The sequence below is a fragment of the Festucalex cinctus genome, chromosome 19 (genome assembly GCF_051991245.1).
Source record: "Festucalex cinctus isolate MCC-2025b chromosome 19, RoL_Fcin_1.0, whole genome shotgun sequence".
In the NCBI taxonomy this organism is placed as follows: domain Eukaryota; kingdom Metazoa; phylum Chordata; class Actinopteri; order Syngnathiformes; family Syngnathidae; genus Festucalex; species Festucalex cinctus.
Window position 1 is genome coordinate 13,523,025 of NC_135429.1, and position 19,106 is coordinate 13,542,130.

At 40.3% G+C, this 19,106-nt stretch overlaps 1 protein-coding gene across 2 annotated transcripts in view; it reads right to left on the reverse strand.

Moving 5' to 3' along the window:
• The window catches only part of LOC144008020 (uncharacterized), an 89,467-nt gene that overhangs the window by 48,135 nt on the left and 22,226 nt on the right, over positions 1-19,106 (reverse strand). Inside the window, exons 4-6 of one of the 2 annotated variants that reach the window (XM_077508053.1) lie at positions 11,879-11,957; positions 10,245-10,400; positions 7,995-8,181 (exon numbers count right to left, since the gene is read on the reverse strand). In XM_077508053.1, the coding sequence (XP_077364179.1) occupies positions 10,267-10,400; positions 11,879-11,957 (213 nt within the window). In that variant the 3' untranslated portion in view covers positions 7,995-8,181; positions 10,245-10,266. Of the gene's footprint in view, positions 1-7,994; positions 8,187-10,244; positions 10,401-11,878; positions 11,958-19,106 lie in introns of both variants that reach the window. The other variant, XM_077508054.1, reaches the window with a different exon arrangement.

Consider the following 19,106-nt stretch of genomic DNA (forward strand, 5'->3'; position numbering starts at 1 on the left):
CTAAAACCTAATAAAAATCCCATTACACTTCACCTTAACCTGATACTTCAGAGTCTCGCCAGAGTCGTGAAGTTCAGAAGGTCAGGAGACCAGAGTAAAGGTCAAAGAAAAGAAAGATAAATCAAAGTAAAATCCAGCACCAACTAAACACTTCTTGTCATCCCCATGGTTACAAAATCAGAGTCTTACACCAACCCCAGAAAACTCTAAATTTCAACAAATTAAGGAGATCTCAAGAGACCAGAGGAAAAACTAAAGAGAGGAAGGAGGGAAGGATAGATGAGGCAGAGTGAGATCCACAGACACCAGCACATCCAATCCATCAAAGTGAAATACAGCACCAACTAAACACCTCCTGCCATCCACATGATTACAAAACCAGAGTCTTACGCCAACCCCAGAAACCTCTAAATTCCAACAGATTAAGGAGATCTCAGGAGACCAGAGGAAAAACTAAAGAGAGGAAGGAGGGAAGGATAGATAGGTGCTGATATTTGGCACGTTGACAAATATCGGCATCGGCTTTTTTACAAATCTGAAGGCTGATTAAAGCTGGAGTCTCACCGAGCAGTGAATGCTTGAGAACGCATAGCAAATTGTGTTTTCATCAGGATTTGTAAGATGTTCACAGACACTTTGTACTTGTTGCAAAGACATTTTCAGATAAGTTTTCACTGTCTGCGAAGATCTTTTGAACCCTGACGAAAACCCAAAATTAGATACATTTCATTTTGCATACATTTGTCACTGCTGACACTGGGAAGTCCCAACACTTTTTAATTTATTAAAAAAATTATTTAAAAAAATTATAAATTCAGAAATTATGTTGAAATTTTGGAAAACTTTATTTACAGTAGAAAACTATATTTATTTATTTGCTTAGTTTTGAATTTAGCTTAACACATGCTGCTGACTCTGGAAGTTCCCTCCAATTTCTGTTAATTTTTTTAATTAAACAAAGTTATCTATTGTTTGTATGTTTAAAATTAAAAGAAAAGTTCTTTATGTTTTTTTTATGCCATTATTTGCTCTTTTACTGCAAATGAATATCGGATTGAAATATTGGTTATCGGCCTCCTTGACGACTAATAATCGGTATCGGCCCTGAAAAATCCATATCAGTCTATCACTACTTAAAGTACAAACACATTTAACATGTAAACAAATCATGTTTTTCCAAAGTAACTAACTTATCTCACAATACAAAGCTTTTGCAGGTGTAAAAAAGGATTTAAGAGGGTTTGACCTTCTATAATCTTCAATCAAAAACTAGGCCGACTTGAAATACTTCCGCTTTTCATTCTTCTTCTTCAGATTTACTGTCAAACAAAAAAGTATGCTGCCATCGAGTGGTCAACAGTGGAATTATAACCAAAAAGCTATTTTCCTGGCAGGTAAGGGTGCAAGGGAAGCGATCGTGCCGTCGCATGCAAAAAGCTCCCAAGCGTCTTGAGTGAAACCCCTCCGGGTCCAATAGCAAAAGCTCAAGCCTCGCGTCCTCCCTGCTTTTTTGGCAGCTTGTTATGTCCACTGTGTCCAAAGGGCCGAGGTGACTATCACGCTCTGACTCAGTTCATGAAGTGGCAATTGCACTCCGCAGTGAGGAAGAAGAAAAAGCTCTCCGCTATCTCCCTGATTGCACGAGTCCAAGCCGAGCTACAGCAGCAAGGCCAGCAGACCTGCTTGTCACTTTTTAAGATATGAGTCAAGACGGCGATGCGCAGGAAGGTCTGCACTTACACCTACTCCTGCCTCTCTTCATTCTGAGCTGCTTTTTTTATTCCCCTTGAGGAGAGCAGCAACAGCAACGATCAAATTGCATAAACAGATTTCCATGCCTCCACACAGATTCGGGGTGAATAAAATGTCAGACTTGAGCAAATAGTTACAATATAGAAGACAATAAAATAATTCAGTGGAGGTTTTACATGGGGTGGTGCCAATAATAATTTTAGGGTGACTAAGATGCTACCTACCTACCCTAAAGATAATTCAAATTGTTTTATTTATTTTTTTATTGAATTTAAATCACTGTCAAGCTGACTGATTTTGCATTTTCTCATTAACACCAATGATTTTTTATTTTATTTTTTTTATTTTTTTTAACTCCTCATATAATAAGGCTAATATTTTTACTTCAGGAAACCAGCCTGATAAGTTTTAAAGCGTTAGCAAAATTAAAATTGAACTGTTCAGGCTCTACTGAGTTGTGTCATATCACTCCAGATTATGTTGCGTCCCAAATTGAAAAACATGCGATGGAAAAATTCCTGCTGCATAAAACGCATCAGTCTCAGTTGGAAAGGCATTCGTCTGTATTCTGTTACAGGGCAAAACAAAACATTTTTCTCACAAGACACACACACACACACACACACACCCCCACACACACACACACGCGCGCGCGCGCATCGTACACACAAAATCATGAATATGAAACAAAGGGCGTCAGGGAAGAGGCTTAGTATTGCCAGACCGTCCTCTCACAACATTTTAAATTTGTGAAAAACATATACAGTATTTCCTTTCAATTACAACAAACTGGAGAAGCCCATCAGAACTGAATGTTTTGGTTTAAAAGGGATTGATTAATTAGTTAGGAGTAAATTTACTTCATTACTGAAAATTGTTTACTCCAACTCACACTCCAAGGACACAATTTTTTGTGTTACTCTGTGTGCTTTAAATATTAGGAGAGAAACTGACAATTTCCTCATTTAAAAAAAAATTAAAAAAAATGAATAATTAAATTTCAAGAGTGAATGAGATAAAGGTGTAGATCCAGGATCTTAGGAATGGGGGGTTTATTATAATGCATATCACTGCCACCCACAGGACTGGAGTACAATAGTTTGGACTTTTTTTTTTTTCCCACAAAGTCATTTTATATTGAAAACTTGGAATTAGGAATATTTATTGTTATTGTGTGTTGACTAAGTTGACTAGTAGGAACAAACGAAAGGGAGTTTGCAAACTTGGACGTCGGACCGAAGAGATTGGCTAGCTTAGAACTAGCTTAAGTAGCACTAGCTATGATTAGGCTAGTCTAAAACAACAGAAATGGATTTAAAATGGGACCAAAGACAAAAAACATGCTGGGTTCTGCTGTTGGCCAGGGTACGGTGTGGTGCATATAGTGAGGCTAATCCTTTATCAGCGAAGTGCGCATTAAATTTGCGCATGTGCGAGGGAAAAAAACGAGGCTACCATCTTCCCTATCAATTTGAATGGCGGCGATTAGAGTGGTGACAATCTTTGCGTAACTGTACACTTTAAAGCTTGCAAGTCAACTTCCCCGATGTCAGTAAACCACATGCTAAGCATGTTAATAAAAAAAACAACTTTCCAGCGGTCGAAACGTTTCTATCAGAGCCGATTCCATCGGATCCAATTCATTTTCAATAACCATTTGGTACTTTCTCCTACCCACAATGCACCGCGCCGCTACCCATAATCCACCTTGAATTTGAGATGCGCACTTCGCTTATTCTATCCTCCTTAAAATGTCCAGATCTGCTCCAGTATTGATTAGGACAAGTATGCCTGATTTATATAATTCTAATAATAAGAATATGAATAGGTTACCGCTAGCTTGGTATTGCTTTCAAATCGTAGAGGTCTTGAGTGAAAACTGTAGGAGATCAACAGGCGGCGTCTGCAGTGATGCGGACTCTGCATTGCCCCGTCGTGGTGAAGAGCACGGACGCAAGAGGCCAAAATGAGTTTCCGCCGCATGGTGCCCAAGCACTATGTTTGCGATAGATTGAGCCACTCAAAGTGCACGAACCAAAACCTCTTGCCAAAGTCTGCTGATCAAAACTTGGACGAAGCTCAACTTTTTGAAATGTTCTTGCAAGTTTAGCTCTTTGAGGATGTGTTGTAACAATTACCGTATTTCAAAATAAAATGAGCACTCTGCACAGTAATACTTATGTCTGAACATGTCAATAGAACATGTCTCATCTTCCCCTTTAAACAATAAGTCAAGGATTTCCTTTGGCTCGATCACTCTACGTTCTCTAGACCGATCTTGTCTCGAAACCTCCACCGGCCACCACAGCACTAAATACACTAAACAGCAATCCGTCTTACTGTCAAAATCGATTTACAACCATAATTGACAAGCTGAAACAATTGTGGATTTTTTTTTTCATGACATCAGAACACACACTACAGCTGTGTGTGTGTGTGTGTGTGGGGGGGGGGGTTGTCTATGTTCAACTACATTTCTAAATGCCTCCAATAGTGAAATGAAAAAAAAAATGTTTGGATTGCTATAGACCCTTCCAGTGTGGCGTCACATTGAAGTGCGCCCCTAGCGGTGGAGGGCAGGGCATCAATGCGAGTTAATTAGAAAGCAATCAGTGCGAGCTTATAAAAATAAATAAATAAATAAATAAAATAAAAAAATACATAAAAAAAATCGGTCCAACAGATGATAAATCAGCTACCAATGCTATGGTGAACTTGTGTACGACCGACGGATTGTTATTATCTTTAGTGAAACAATCATTCATACTTTTTTTTTTTGCCTAAGTATTCAAGTAATTTTCAACAAAAAGTTAACGATTTAACACGATTATTACAATTAACACTAACTCGGGTTTGATTTCTGCTGAGCAATGTGTAGTAAACGACGTGTGGTCTTTTTGTTAGCATCGAGCAAGCGACGATAGCTCGAAGACTTCGATATGCAGCAAGACGACACAAACAGACACAAATGAAAGTAGTGATCGACATACTGTTTCAACCAAAAACAACATACCTTAGGCTTCCACTTCCACTTTGCCCCCTAACAAACTCCATTTATTTGTAGCTATGCGGCTCCAAACGACTGGTTTCAATGATTCGCAGTAATGTAGTGTTTGTTGTGACACTTGACATATTTCCCACTTTTTAATGAAAACGGTCAGGGAAAATCAAGCTCTCTACATTCATTTGTTATGGGATGTTTGCCCTCCGGGAGGCGCAGCAGGAGCTAAGCGGTGATGTCAGCTGGAAGGGTCAATTCATTTAGAAGCTTGTTTTTAGCAAGATTATGAAAAGAGACATTTTTTTTTGCCATGAATCTAAAATCTGGCTTGTTAGCAACATTTAGCCATCATTTTTCATCATCCCTGTGATTTGGGATCAACATTGCCGATTGAACAGGCGAGTATTTCTTGTTTGAAATTACTCAAACAACCGATCTACAGCTCCAAAGTTTGCCTGGTTCAATGAGACAGAAAGAGTTGGCAACCTCATCCTCTTCTTCCTTGTGGCTTCTTCACGATCCAACGTGATTACCAGGAAATTGTTCATTTCAGCGATACATATTGCAGCCTGCGATTAGGCCTTCGAGACAGACAAGGGCAAAAGCACACAGAGCACGATATACGACATCGGTTTCTTCCGCACGGCTGCCTTTGGCTCTTTTTCGAGAGGTTCTGTAGAATTACACCGAAAGCTGCATGAGGGCAAGACTTCTGCGATGTAGCTTAGCTTGCTACAAGGTGAGTACACAGCCAGATCTAAAAGGATACTGCAGGGCAACAATAAAACAGCCACAGAGAGACAGAGAGTGGGGGGGGAAGTTGAGGTGAGGGTAAATGAGAAACAACACCGAAGTGCTCAAAAGACAGGGACAAAAGAGTTTCCACCCTGCAGCATCTTCCGAAGACATGACTAATACATCACTTTCAGTCCATCAATCACAAGAGTCAAACCATCGATCCACATGTCTTTATACCTTTGGAAAACAGAGTAGATGCCGTGTTCCACTTGTGTCATGTATCAGGGAGGCATACACACACATTTTTGCCACTGATGCCTCTCCATCTATCAACTCTTTATTTTGGACAAACACTACTAATAGAGATATTTCTGGAGGATTCACGACTTGTGTTCACATGCAGTCAATCCTTTCAAACCTGATTTTTTTGAAAGGCCATGTAAACATGCAAAAACCCGAATAAAACCGCTGGGTTACGCCTTTTATAACTCCGATATTTGGTCATATGAACGCGTATCGTACCTCTTTTGAACGAAACTAGTTTGTGTTGTGTGCATGCTCTATTTACGTTGCCAGCCTACCTTGAATACATGGATTTCTCTGCTTACAGAGCGAGCACACTAACCACTACACTATTCATTCAGTTAGGTTCAATAGTGCAAAAGTTTTATTTGTAGTTTACACAAGCGTCAGCCAGAACTGTGGGATTTTAATTAATTCATTTACTGATAAAGGCTACTTTTGTCACTATCCCATGGAGGTCTCAGAGAAAGTGGGCGTTCGTTTAGTCCGCAGAGGCGTTGCGGGGGTGGGTCCGCACCTTATGACATCATCAAGTGACAACAGCTCGTTTTCTCAGGATGGGAGGGGCTGGTACTTGGATAGCAGAATGACCTTGAATTCAGAGAGGGGCGGATGGAGGAAAATACCACTTCGGTCATGTGTTTGGTGATGAATTAGCATTTTAACACGGCTAAAAGCGCCAAAAAGTTGATTTTACATGCCCCTTTAAGATTGACTTAGAATGTGATAATACAAAAAAGGTAATGGTTCCTTATTAATCTCATGAGTTGTGGCCTGATGATACATCCCCAAGGAGAATGTGAACCAAGTATCTTTCCAAATAGCTTCACTTTGCCTCATCCATACACCTGCGGCGTCAACGTACGCACGACGGGATTGCCGTCTACTACACTGTGTAAATGCTGTCTATGATAATACTTGTCAGCAGGTGCCATTCAATGGATGGATACACGGCAGTGCCACGTGAATTTATCTAAATATATGGGGCAGGTTATAACTGCCTGTTGTGTATTCATAATAATTGACCTTTGCTTTTGTTTACGGTGCGTGATGAGACTAAAATAAAAATTAGCGACCAACGTACAAGAGGTGCGGGTGCAAGCGACATCCTGACTTCAAATGAGCGCGTCATGTCGTCATCTTTGAAGATCTTGTGATGAAAACATATCGTAATAATATCCATCCATCCATTTTCTTAATTTATAGAAATTATGTTGTTGAATTTTAGTTTTGAAAGGCAACGAAATGACTTCCACACACATACACACAAAAAAATGGACAAAGGGCAACTTTGGGAATGTGCCCTGGCACCCATAAGCCCCGACCCCTGACCCTGCCCCCACCCCGTGCCCCGAAACCCCCATGCACGTTCCTGTACATGAGTCACTTTTTCAGAAAATTATTTGAAAGTGGAGAGATTTCTACTTCATATTGTGATTTCAGTGCTAATGATTTTTTATTCTTTCTCTTCCATTTAATCACTAAACAACCAGTAGATGCAAATAAGAAATAAGCCCTGTTGCAAATGCTTTGAAACCAACACAATCATGAAGACACCGCATCACACATTTCTCACTGTCAGAAATAAATACTGTGTCACACACAAAAAGAAATTGCACACCCACACACTGTGTCTAAGACGAAAAGTGTTTTTCCCCTTGGAGCCTGGCTGCTTTTGGATACCTTTCGTATGGTCGATATAGCTCATTTGTAAAGTTCCCTTCCTAAGAAAGGAAGGGAACTTTTTGAACCCTGAACTTTTGTTTCCCTCTGGACACCAAGCAGAACATTCTCTGTGAAATTAAGTTACTCTTTGGTGCAATTCTCCCTGCAGCAATGCAGGGTAGCGGCATTAGAAGTTTTTGTGCCTTTCCGAAATGCCTTCAATTCTGTGGAGGTAAATGTTTGGGGGTGAACATAAAAGAATGTATTTTTGGACATGGAATTTCCAAAGCTCAACAATTAAACTGCAGCCACTTAAAAAAAATGAACTCGCGGGAGGGAGGCGCAGTTGTCACTTGCTCAGCTTCCCTCAACCGTGCAGTCCAAAAACAAACACTTCTGACAGTTGGCATTGAGCTTCAATGTTACGGCTGTAGCAAGCCAAATAAATGTGCGTGTGTTTACAAGAGATATGGAAAAACACATCAGTCTATCAATGATTTTTCTTTTTTTTGTTGTTGTTTTTTAGTATTCTTACCGAATGTGTCTTTGCCCCAGTGACGATTCAGCTCATCTCTCTCCTTTTGGAGGGACGACACGCAATCCCACAGCAACACAGCCACAGCTCCACTGCACTCAGTCACGTGATTGGACATCGGCAAATTGGCGAAAGGTCAGGTCCCACGCAGTGAGAGGGATGAGAGGATGTAAACAACTCGGTTTGACTACACTCGGGAAGGAACAGAAAACAAAAGGTTGTGAAGATGGGACGACAAGGTTTGAAAATTTGCATGCATGCATGCAGCCACTAATCTCTTTACCACCCACTCTAGAAATTGTATCTCACTAGAAAGACAAAATGCTTAGGATGTACAGTGAAACGTCATCATGATGTATTGTTTTATTCATTTTTTTTTTTTTTTATATACAGTTAATGGTGCTTTTATTGTTCAAAATCTCTTCTATTCTGGGTGTAATTCTATCCTTGACCAATAGAGGGTGTCACACAACTTACTCAGACGGTTTAAATTTGAAAGAAGAAGAAGAACGAAACCAGGAACCAGCCTAATTTTTGTTGAAAATTATTTAAGGTCATACTCTCTAATTCATTTTATAATGTACATCTTTGGGCATGATGTACAGTATATTGAGAGATAAGTTATGTTTGTTAATTTGAACAAATAATGTGTTATTTACAGTACTCTAAACAGAGATCGGTAGACGGCTACAATGTACTGTAGAATTTTTTCTACAGTACAATTTTTTTCTAATTCTATGGTTAAAATAAATGTGTGCATTACTGTGTTTGCCTTAAACAGATATACTGGCTGCTCGACAGGTAGGAGCAGAGGTACAAAAACACACCTTTCCAGTTACCAGTGGATCTATAGCTCCGGTTTGCTACTACATTTACATTACATCGAGTAATCAACGTTGGAGATTACAGATTTGATTCGCTGACCATGAGACAGATGGAGCATCATGTGGCAATGCAGAGGTGAGCCAATTAAAGCAAGTCATGTATTTAACAAGCAGGGTAACGTATTCAGCCAATACTGCCACTGCATCATGCGTTGTTTTTATGAACGACTGCTGTTGCTGTGGCACAAAATGGTAGCATGGTTGAGTAGTGGTTAGCACAAGAGTTCCTGGGTTCAAATGCTCCACCTTTGCTGTGGGTGTTTCCTACTTCTGACCCAAAGTCAGATGGGATAGGCTCCAGCAGAAAATAAAAAATGGATGGCTGGAGAGTCATGGAGAATAACGCTTCTCCTCACTACCTATACTGCAACAACATGCTATAAAAAAAAACGAACCATAAGGTGTGCCAACCTGGATTTATGATGAATGGTTACTCTTCCAAGAATCTTCCTATTAAATTTTGGTGATCATCTTCAGATAATTATACCATAAAACAGCCACTCTCCTATGTCAGTTTTAATTGGCGTGACAATTGTCGGACGACGATATGAACTTTAATGATCATTTGGAAAGGGTGTCTTGAAACAAATGCTTCATTTTATTGTTCATTAATTCATACGTGTATGTGGTTGTTTGACAACCAGTCCAGGGTGTGCCCAGTTCTGAGAGAAGTTACCGTTATGGTAATGTGCAATATATTTTGATCAACTTTGGTACTAGATGAATTACACTTCTTTGAGGCAAACATGCCATAACATTTCAATTTCTACAATGGGTGACAAAAAAAAAAAAAAACATTTGGCAGCAAATGTACGTGTATGCCGGCCAAACCTCTTCAGGCTACAATTCATTGCACTTATGTACTAAGGTCATTGGCAAATGTCTGATCACTTGTTTCGTCTTTGATTTGCTGAGAGCTAGTCTACTCTGGTTAGAATTTAAAACTGAGTATCAGCTTTGATTAAAGTTAAGTTGTGACTTGTGCCTGTTTGGACACTCAAAATGGTCGAGATTTTCTTGGCAATTTTTCATCTGCACCGAATTTACTGGCCTGGTGGTGTGATAATAAAAGGACAGTAAAACTTAGTCATTTGATTTCCACGTAAGCAGACACAAAAACAAACGACTGGTGATCATGACTTATCCCGCCGATATAAATCAGAAGAAAAAAAAACTTGGTGGGTGCCCGTGTGTGAAACAGCTGCACGTGATTGAGCTTTTGGGGGTTGGGTTGCTGCTTCATATTCCATCACTGTTGTGACAGGTGGATGACCTGCTACATCAGGGATAGACTTCTCTGAAATGTATTCCTTAACCTCATTCACTACTTTCCCCAACTCTTAATTAAATCCCCCCCTTTCTTTACCTTTTTTTTCCCCTCATTCTTCTCATTCCTCTTTGTGTCTTTCACTCCAGCTCTCAATCTCTCTGCCTGCTACGACTCCGCGACTGCCGCTGATTGATGACGAGACAAATCTCTCAAGGACAGGCACCTTGTTAAAGTCGGACCAATGTGTCCTGTCTGTGAGACCAAATGGAGACGGAAGGACTAAGTTAGTCTGATTACATGGAGGGGAAACTGCCTGATAACAAGGGTTGAAAAGAGATGGATAATTTCCTGGAAATCTGTGGAACGTTTGCAGAAACTTTACATGGGAAATTATGTCCTTATTTGACTGATAAAATAGTACTACCGCTCTGTTGAGAACCTCAGTTTTAGGGGAAACTGTTTGTCCTAGCTGTGGACAGAGGTGGCAAATCCAAGTCCTGAAAGTAAAAACTCTGCCACAGTTTGGCTTTCGCCAAAACGGTTTCTACTCACCCGACGGGTAAACAAGTGTTTCTACTTTCCAGACCTGGATTTGCCGCCTCTGGCCCTAAATGGCCAGGACCTGTGTGTTCCTTCCAAATAACTTAACTTTGGCTTTGTCTGTCAACACAATAGTTTGCCAGTAGCACTGTGGATATAGGTCAGAGCAGCTTTAACCAATACTTCTAATCTTGTCAGACTGTGTCTGATCTTAAATGAAATTTTGTGACAAATTTATACATAAATCCAGATAACTCCAAAGGGTTCACAAACTTTTCCTTGCAACAGTATTTTTATGTCAACGTGATCTTGCTTTAACACCCTCACCGGGTAGCGCAACTCCAAGGTCCTTTTTTAGCAGCCCCGCAGAGGCAATGCCACCAGAGGGCTTGCAGGATGGGAGTGTCAACTGTCATGTGTAAAGAAGAAGGGCCAAAAGGGGATAGAAGGGATCTGCTGTCTGTGGTACCCCCCAAGGGTTGGGCTGAGTCATTTCGGACAGATAGCGACAAGCTGTGGTCTGATTAATGATGAGGAAGTCGATGAATTTATCACTGCCTCGCCTCAGCCCTGAGAGAAAGGCGGGTTTGGGGCAAAATTGAGAATGTGAGTTCGTAATAATGGCAGACGGGATGGAGCAGAGCATATTAGATTAAGAAGGAGAACAAGGAAAAGGTAAAATTAGTATTCATCAAAAATTGTTTGAACAAAGGATCAAAAAGCAGACGGCAAAATTGTGTTTCATTTATGAAACGAAATACTGAGAGTCCGACATTGACCGTGTTTATCATGGGACACTTACAACATTAAATGTGAAATCACATGACAATCTGGGATTCCATGGGTTGGTTAGAGCAATTTTTAACAAAAAAAGGTGTAAGAAACTGGAATGAAGTTGGTTCAATTGACATTTCTGAAAATATTTTCCAGAAGTTGTTGTAAGGCAAATATATGGTTAACTAGTGTTCAAGATCTTTCTTGAGAGGTTCTCTCGAGAGATTCTTGAGATCGGTCTCGAGACCACTTTTTAAGGGTCTGGATCTTGTCTCGGAATCAGACATTTTTACTCTGTCTTGTCTTGGTCTTGGACAGGGTGGACTCTGGATTTTTTTTGTCAAGACCTGTCACGTCCAAGCCAGTACTACAGTAATCGGTGATTAACGCAGAATGCAGGTGCTGTGCTGACTTACCGGTGTCACCTGGAGTGCCAAGCCCACTGGACACAGAAAGTGGATGAAGACAACTGGAGATACAACTGCCCTGAAGAATCTGAAAAAATGACAGAAAACTCGTCAGAAATTAAGTTTGTTTTCCAAAACCATAAGGAGTTAATTTGCCAAGCGACATGTAAGCGGTAACATTCAAAAGCAACATAGCAGAATTTGTTTTTGTTGCAAATGTATTGGAAAAAGGAAAACGATAATTGTCAGTTCTGGTTTTTTTTTGTGATTTTTCTTTGATATATACAGTCTTTGTTGAGTCTCAGTCTCGACTTCCAAAAGTCCTGTTTTTTGTCACGGCCTTGACCGCCAAAAGTCTTGGTCATGACTTCCAACAATCTTGGTCTTGTGTATATCTAAACCTCCAGAAGTCTTGGTCTTGTCTCAGTATCATCTTTCAAAAGTTTGGGTCTTTTCTTGGTCTTGACTTCCAAAAGTCTTGGTCTTGTCTAAGTCTCAACCTCCAAATGTCTTGGCCTTGTCTAGGTCTCAACCTTCAAAAGTCTTGGTCTTGTCTCGGTCTCGACTTCCAAACGTCTTGGTCGTCATGGTCTTAACTTCCAAAAGTCTTGGTCTTGTTCTCGGTCTCGACCTCCAAAAGTCTTGGTCTTGTCTCGGTCTTGAAACTCACTAGTCTCAATAATGTCTTAGTTGGTGTGGATAACATCTTGGTCTTTGTTAGTGTGGTCTTGACTACAACACTATTAACTTCGTCCTATTTATGCCTATTTCTTTTGAGGATTTACTGCTTTCGTTTTATGTTTGGGTAAACATACTATAATTGAGAAGCTGGCCAAACAAATCTAAATAATCGTCGTCACATTTGTAGATGATGGAGAAAGGAGAGGGATGAACGATGGAAGGACATCAGAGAGGCAAGGCGACGGCACATCTGCATCTACAAAACAAGACTCCTTTTCCAAACAGATGATTTCTCATTGCGTTCCACTTGCGGGATGAATAAAACAAGCACTCAGTCGCAGGCCATGAGTACCTGAACAAATTGTGATGAATTGGTGTCCTCCACAGTCAAATCAAGAGAGCTTGTTTTGAAATCAACCAGCCACTCGCAAATGGAGATTAATGTAAATAGCTTTGATTTAATGCAACCTATTGAGCACTGTGCGAGTCTGATCATGACTAAAGCATGGTCATTCAAGGCCAGTTGTAACTTTGATTAAGTTTTCTCTCCACCCACAGCAAGATTCCTGCTCATTACTCCTCACGATGGTCACAATTAAAAAGGATTTGAGACTTTTACGCAAGCTTCATACGTACAGAACTGAGGCCAACATTATTGCACTTTAATCCCCACGGAACAAACTCTGCTTTATTTATTTATTATTTTACAGCGTGAACATCCAAACATACAATCTTCTCTACATTCTCTATTGCTATTCTGTCCTTTTTTTTCTTCACTTCCTCTCCATTCTTTCCTCTCCTCCCCTCCCCAGGCCTTCCACCGACTCATTCAACATTTATGGCTGTCTGGTACATACGCTAGCAGCAGAAAAACTGAAGGACGTATATTCTTATCCTAACACCAGCAACTAACACGGGTTATTTGGTATCTGACTAGGTGTGTTTCTTTTCACTGCAAAGGCTATATTACATCAATTCTCTGGCGGCATCTCACGGCTGAACACTTTTACTGGAGCAAACACTGTCTGGAGCTCAAGACAAATCTCCCCCACAGGGGCGTCCTCCTAATCTTGTCAATTTCGTCTGTCATTTGAATGTAAATCACAAGAATCCTTGTCTGCTTTGGCTCGCTAATGCAGTGCGGGGTGCGGGATGGCGGCGGAAGCTGCGGTGGAGCACTGTGATAATCTTTGAAAACGTGCAACAGCTACACTAGAACAGATTATTACTTTTTTTTTTTTTTTTTTTTTAGCGCCACCGTCATATGAAGGTTCCCATCTTTCGTCACATATTTCTCCTGTGAAATTTAATCATAGCAGCTTCTCTTCCTTTTCACAGAGATTTGCACCCACAACTTGAGACAATTGGCAACAGTTCCTAAGAATGAGCTTCCGTCATTGAGAAATAAATCAATTAGTAGGCTTCCTCCAGTCAAAAAAGTACGGATTACATCCGGTGCAGATAAGAGGAAGAGCGGAGGGTCAGTGCCTGAAGTGTTATTAAGAGGTTAGCCTCTTTAAGGTTTGTTCGTTTATGGGGTTTCTCCCTTCAGTCGCGTCTTTAGGAGGTGACGTGTGGGCTCTATTGGCTTAACTTGCATCACATATTCATCTTTTAATCTGAAACCTAAATGTCACAACAACAAACACAAAAGGAATTGACCTTTTCGTTCCAGTGCTTTGGAAGGAGACTGTATGTAGATTTTGGATGTTTGGCGCACGTCGCTGGTGTGCTGATAGTAAGACTAATCATGAAGAGAGTGCAATGAGAGCCAAGTTAATGGGAAAACCAGCCATTTCGTCTTGTCCAAGTGACATTTGATAGAATGAACACTTCATATCTTCTGGAAAGCAACAACAAAAGTATTTGATTAGCATGCCATGGTTTCAAAGTGGTCCTCTCTGAAGATTGAAGAAACGACAGTCTTTTTTTTTTTTATACAACTTCCACCTCATTGAGCTCGCTTTTATGTGGCACGGAGTCTTAATGGACAACCATTGACATGCTAAGCACATCTGCCGTGCAGAAATAGAGATTCAGCAGTTCATATTTCAGAGGTCCTTTGATTTCATGCCTTCAGCGTGGCCGTTACATTCGATCATGTGTGTTAATAATGAAAGGTGGTTTTCTTTTGTTGCTAATCTTTCTTATTTGCTATTCAGCCACTTAGGGCAATTTCGCTAGATGTCGCGTTTGAATACTTGGCCCAGTGGGTATTAAAATGAGATGAAATGGGATTATAATAATGTGAGAACCCTCAAAGACGGCAATCCATGCGCAGTGCTTTTCTCTCAGGCGCCACCGCAATCACTATGGGGGAATATTAATTACTGTCAAAGCACTGCGAATGTTATTAGGATTTCTCATTATGCGTTTTGCCGTCGCTGGTATGAGTAAAAGCACAAGAGTGTGGGCCACTTAAAATCCTGCAAGAAAATGGAACATACAAAGTTGAGCATAATCTATTCTGGGACACTGGTTAGCATCAAGTCTGTTTGGATTTCAAACTACTCACATAGAAAGTAATAGAAATTGGCTGAATCACACAAATTAATTGGGTAACTCACAGCTCATAATCTTCACTTTTGGATATTTATTTGTTTAGTCCCAGACATGTAGAGGGTGACATCCAGCCTTTAGCCATTAATGACCTTTGTCTCCTTTGTCATGGGGATGGTCAAATGGTTCATCACATTGTTCAAGTTTTTTTGAGGCTATCTTATGGCAACATTTTAAACACTTGTTCTCTTCTGCTTTCTTGGCTTTTGTGTAACTTTCTTCTCCCTTAGTCAACCCCGGCCTTCCTCCCACTCTGCCTGTCTTTCCCTCCCTCCCACAGGCACAGTGGATCAGAGCTTTTCAGGTGATAAATACCTTGGACCAAGGGCTCACCAGCCACCGATTCCTGCCACTTTACTGTGTCACATTGTGGCCGAGGCCTCATTAAAAAGGCATTAGCCTCCTCTTGGTCCCATGATGGCCATGTCTGGTTCAGTCCCTGCCGCAGGGATTTATTTAAAAGTGGCGGCTGGAATAGATAAGGACAGGAGAGTTAGTAGAAGAGAGGGAAGCTGAGAAGGAGGGAGAGCGAGAGATGTAATGAAAGGGAATATTTGGTTGGAAAGAGTGAGAGAAAGAGGAGTGGAGGGCAGGGCATGTCTGATGATGAACCCAAAGTCTGGTTGTCCAGGGACGCAGAGGAGGCGTGAGCGGAGATAACTAAAAGGAACCCTCCCATGAGTTCATGTGCTTTCCCGCTCTAATTGATGCCAGCCAATTAAAGCCACCCAGGTCTCACCTTGCTGGGGTCAGGAGGAGAGATGTCAGGGGTTGGGAGGAGGAGGATGAAGGGGATGCTGGGGTGAAGTGAAAAGCCGAGGTGGAAGGAGAAGAAGGAAAACACAAGGGTAAGCATTTGCTGCACATCATTAGTAAATACGTAGTCCGAAGGCAGGCAGGAAGGAGAGTGGAGGTGGACAGGGTTGAGAGAAGATTGAGGCTGAATGCAGTGGAACATGGAGCAAGCACACCAACTTCAACGATAAAACCCTCAACAAGACAAGACTGCCATTGACTGAAACCTCATCTCCAACTAAGCTCACTTCAGCTTCACTTTATACTATGACACAGCTCAGTACCATATTTGAAGGCATGAACCACCCTACTTTGCCTATGATTGCCTCATCAGTGCTCATGCCTAAAGTTCTAATAAGCCAAGCTAGGGAGTACCAGCCAATTCGAGTCAGAGGAGGGTGGGTCATGACTTCAACATCCTTGAGAAGTAAATAGGTAAACTGGCTCACGTCAGGGGGGATTTATGAGAAGTAGTCATATGCCGTATACCCTGGGGTACCTCAAGGGTCTATGAGAGGTCCGAGATAGCTTCTAAAACATATTTGAGTTGTCGAAAGACACGTTGTATATATCAGCAATACTGTATACTACTTTGCTGGATACTGTCAAAACCTTGAACTTCTGAAAAATATCACGTACACATGCGGAGAACGTTCAACAGGGCGTGCCAGTGAGGCCCTGCCTCACTTGCCTCCCCTAACTGCACGTCCCTGTTGTGTAAGATGTGATAAGATGGAGCTTCACCATACGCCTTTTCGATTGCGCATTTTCGGATTGAAGCTAATCAACTAAATTAATCAATCAGCTGCGCCTAAAGCTGTTTTACTGTTTAACGTGAAGCTTAAAAGCACACTCCTATTGGAAGAGGCGGCGGCTGAATAAACGTGGGTGTAAAAGATGGGCGATAAAGTCAAGAATACATGAAATACCGTGACAGGTAGATAAGTGCTGCAGCAGACTTCAGGTGGGCCTGACAGAGATACAAGGCGACAGACTATTTATCTAAAGCTCCGATTCAAATGGCGCTGCCCTCTGCCCTCCTTCCTGTGATGGATGGAAGAAAAATAATTGCATGGTTACCCATCACCGCCGACGCATGTGTGACCGTCCGTCCATTGACAGTTTGAGGAAATAAAAGCATGGGTGCGGGCCGTGCAAATGCAGGATGGGGTCAGACAGTTGAGCATTACTCAGGTGCTGAAGAATCTGGTCTCGGTGGTAAAATAGGTACAGACAGATGGATCGGGTGTCAGTTGTCAGGCGCACCTCAATCTACACGCGCTCGGTGGTTCAGAGATCAGACAGGAAGGAAACTCGTGTACCAATGCAGATCACAAGACAAGGTCATGCAGACACATAGGTCTCAGGCGGAAGGTCAGCTAGTTTTTGTGTGTGTTTTTCTTGTGCAATTATTTACAGAAAATAAACCTGTTCGCAGGAGTCTGTCAGGAAGTTTGACTCACTAATTTATTATTTACGACATAATTTGGTTTAGTGGCAGCCTTTTACTCTCTTCGCCGAAATCAAGTCAGTCTTTAGTGTGCGCAGCTTGCTTTGTTTCCAACTAAACTGTTGTTTACGTAGCAGCATCAGCACAGTGAGGCCATCAAGAAGTCGTGAAAGTAGACAACATCCCTGGATCGGAAAGTTTTGCAGCGGACAATTAAAAGCATTCAGAACATCAACAGTAACCATCTAATAAACATTAGCGATGCTTGCTAAGAACCTTAAAGCGCGCTTCAAGAGAATATCGACTGCAACCGCAGCACTTTCGCCTGCTGCTGTCTAACAGTACACGCAGTACATCTGTGCTGCCCAAACATCAGACCACAGAGCATCCCGATGCTTTGCAATGGCAAGCAGTTTATTTTTGCTACTTATTATTTATTAATCCAGCCATATCATGTTTGTTGCACTGGGAGCATCAAATAAAGGGGCTGCAAACTTAATCTCCTCTTCTCACTGTTATTTCTGTTTCCCGCTGAGGATTCTACCTAGAGCCTGCAAACTTCATCTCCTCATATAATTTTTTTTGTTTTGTAAAATTATTTCTATTAAATGAATCAGAAATGTGTCCCTTCTGTGAACCGTGTATCGATCGAGTCCCGCGTGTCCCAACCAGCAAAACTTACTTTCACAACTTTGAAATCTGTTGTAACGCAAGAAATATATAATTTATATGAGTAATAAATCCATTGTTTGTTGTTGAGTTGAACATCAGGATTGTGTTGTTGTGACTTGCTAAAATTCATTGTTTACCAATTGTGATGGGAGTTATGGTTGGATGCATTGTTCTATTAATTGTATTCTAAAATCAGTTATCTGTTAACCTCAAAAAGTAACTTAATTGATTATTTGATTTTAAAAGGAACTTAGTTGCTTTGCTGATGACTTGATTTTAAAAATTAGTTTCTTTACTGATAACTTGATATTAAAAGTATTTTTTATAATTTAGTTAATTTACTGATTACATGATTTTCATAGTAACTTAATTCTTTTAATGATTACTTGATTTTAATAGTAACTTAGTTCATTTGCTGAATACGTGATTTAAAAGTAACTCAGTTACTTTACTGATTACTTGATTATAAAAGTAAATTACTTTACTGATTTTTTTTTAAGTAACTAATTTTGATTTTTAAATTACTCTATTACAGTGGTCACTCCGCAACATAAAAATGAAGTGTATGTTTTAACTGTAATGTTTAAGGATAAAGTTTCTATTTAAAAAAATGAATACAGCCTCTTTGACATGACATAAACATTGTTATTTATAAAAATTAGGCTTCCAGGATTTTACTTAGCATAACACATAAATTGTCTACTTTTTTTTTTTTTTTTTTAATAAAAACCTTTCTAGAATTCACTTAACATAAATGCATTTTTTAGATATATAATCTAAAATAAAGGCAGTATTTTTTTTAACCTGATATATTAAATTGCTAATACTGGAATGGTAAAACTTTTTTTTTAAACATTTTCTTTTATAAATATCACTGCAAAATTCAGGGACATTTTTTTATATAATCATTGTAATATTTGACATCATTTATATCATCACATAATCTATTTTAATAAGAAAAAAAATAACTTAGTATATACAGTAAATGCCTGTTTGCAACTTGGGGCAGTTTCTTCCGACAGACTGCCTGATATTTTATTAATATGAATCAACTTTTCACCATACATATTAATATTTAAC